The sequence below is a fragment of the Rhincodon typus genome, unplaced genomic scaffold (assembly GCF_021869965.1).
Source record: "Rhincodon typus isolate 14 unplaced genomic scaffold, sRhiTyp1.1 hic_rhity00003338, whole genome shotgun sequence".
Taxonomy (NCBI): domain Eukaryota; kingdom Metazoa; phylum Chordata; class Chondrichthyes; order Orectolobiformes; family Rhincodontidae; genus Rhincodon; species Rhincodon typus.
The window spans coordinates 3,484-4,920 of NW_025968976.1; the positions used below are offsets into that span (position 1 = coordinate 3,484).

Sequence of the window (1,437 nt, forward strand, 5' to 3'; positions counted from 1 at the left end):
GACAGAGAAAGAGAGAGAGGGTGGGTGAGTGTTGAGAGAGGGAGGTTGAGGGGGTAGAGAGTTGAAGGGGGAGGGGGAGGAGAGGCAGAGAAGGGGAGGGGGGAGAGAGGGCAAGAAGAGAAATGTGGGAATGAAACAGGTGATAGAGAGAGAGTTGGGAAGCCATTAGCAAGCTCTCGCGCTCCCCACACCCCCACCCACCCCCTGTTAGACAGGAAGAGTGCAGACTGAGAGTGTGTTCTCTCCCCTTGTTGGGGCAGCAGCCTAGAATGGAAGGGGGTCACAGTTTCACAATGAGGGCCCTCCTGTTTCAGATGGAGAGGAAGAGAAATGTCTTCTCTCAGGGGTGGAAGGGGACTCTCTGGAATTCTCTCCTCAACAGAGAGCATGGGGCTGCAGGCAGGGTCAGCAAATATATTAAAGGCTGAGTTAAAGAGAGTTTCAATCAAGGAGTGAGTTGAGAGGAGGGGGAGGTGGATCCAGGGGAAACGGGATAAAGGACCAGAGGGGGAGACGGATCGAGGGGTAACGGGATACAAAAACCAGAGGGGGGAGCAGGTTAGAGGGGGAGGTGGATCGAGGGGGAGACGGATTGAGGGGGAATGGGATAAAGGACAAGAGGGTGAGATGGGATCAAGGGGAATGTTGCTGTGATCTGGAACCCGCTGTCTGGAAGTGCTGGCGGATACAGATTATTTTGGAATTTGGAGAAAGTGAGGCGGGGCAGGGTAATTATAATCAGAGAGGGTACAAAATCATTGACAGAGGCGGAAGATTGCAAAACATTGATTTGGGACTTGCAAAGGACTGATACCAGCCCCCTGGGCTGAATGGGATCCTACCATGCCATCAGGTATCAGGACAGGTTGAGGGATCGAGCTAATGGGATGATAATCGATCTTACCTGCTGTGTAAATGTCAAAGTAGGTTGACTTGTTGGCAGCATTGCCTACAGGCTCGAGCCCCGGGCCCTGGGCAGTGACTTTACTGGGATCGCCCTGTGCCTTGCCAATGGTCACCTCGAAAGGGCTCTTGGAAATGTGCTGCCCAGCAAACAGAACTGTCACCTGCAAACAGGAAGACGACAGAGGGAGGTGGGTAAAGGCAGTGCATGCCACTGAGTCCCCTCCAGCCTGGGTCAGACTCACCCACTTCAACATCATCTCAACCCACTCTCACTAAGGCAGGCCATTCGGCCCCACCTACACAGTGACAGCACCCTCACATCCAACTACCAGACTAACCAACCAATATCCCTGTCACCCCCTCCCTATCCCTGTCACCCTCTCCCTATCCCTGTCACCCCCTCCATCCCCATACACCCCCCTCCCTATCCCTGTCACCCCCTCCACCCCCCTCCCTATCCCTGTCACCCCCTCCCTATCCCTGTCACTACCCCTCCCTATCCCTGTCACTACCCCTCCCTATCCCTGTCAC

General features: G+C 54.8%; 1 protein-coding gene across 1 annotated transcript in view; it reads right to left on the reverse strand.

The window, feature by feature from the left end:
- The window catches only part of LOC125481728 (filamin-A-like), a gene marked incomplete at its 3' end in the record, with an annotated part of 17,960 nt that overhangs the window by 3,325 nt on the left and 13,198 nt on the right, over nucleotides 1–1,437 (reverse strand). The window contains exon 8 of the mRNA XM_048593626.1: nucleotides 905–1,067. Within this exon, the coding sequence (XP_048449583.1) occupies nucleotides 905–1,067 (163 nt within the window). The remainder of the gene's footprint in view (nucleotides 1–904; nucleotides 1,068–1,437) is intronic.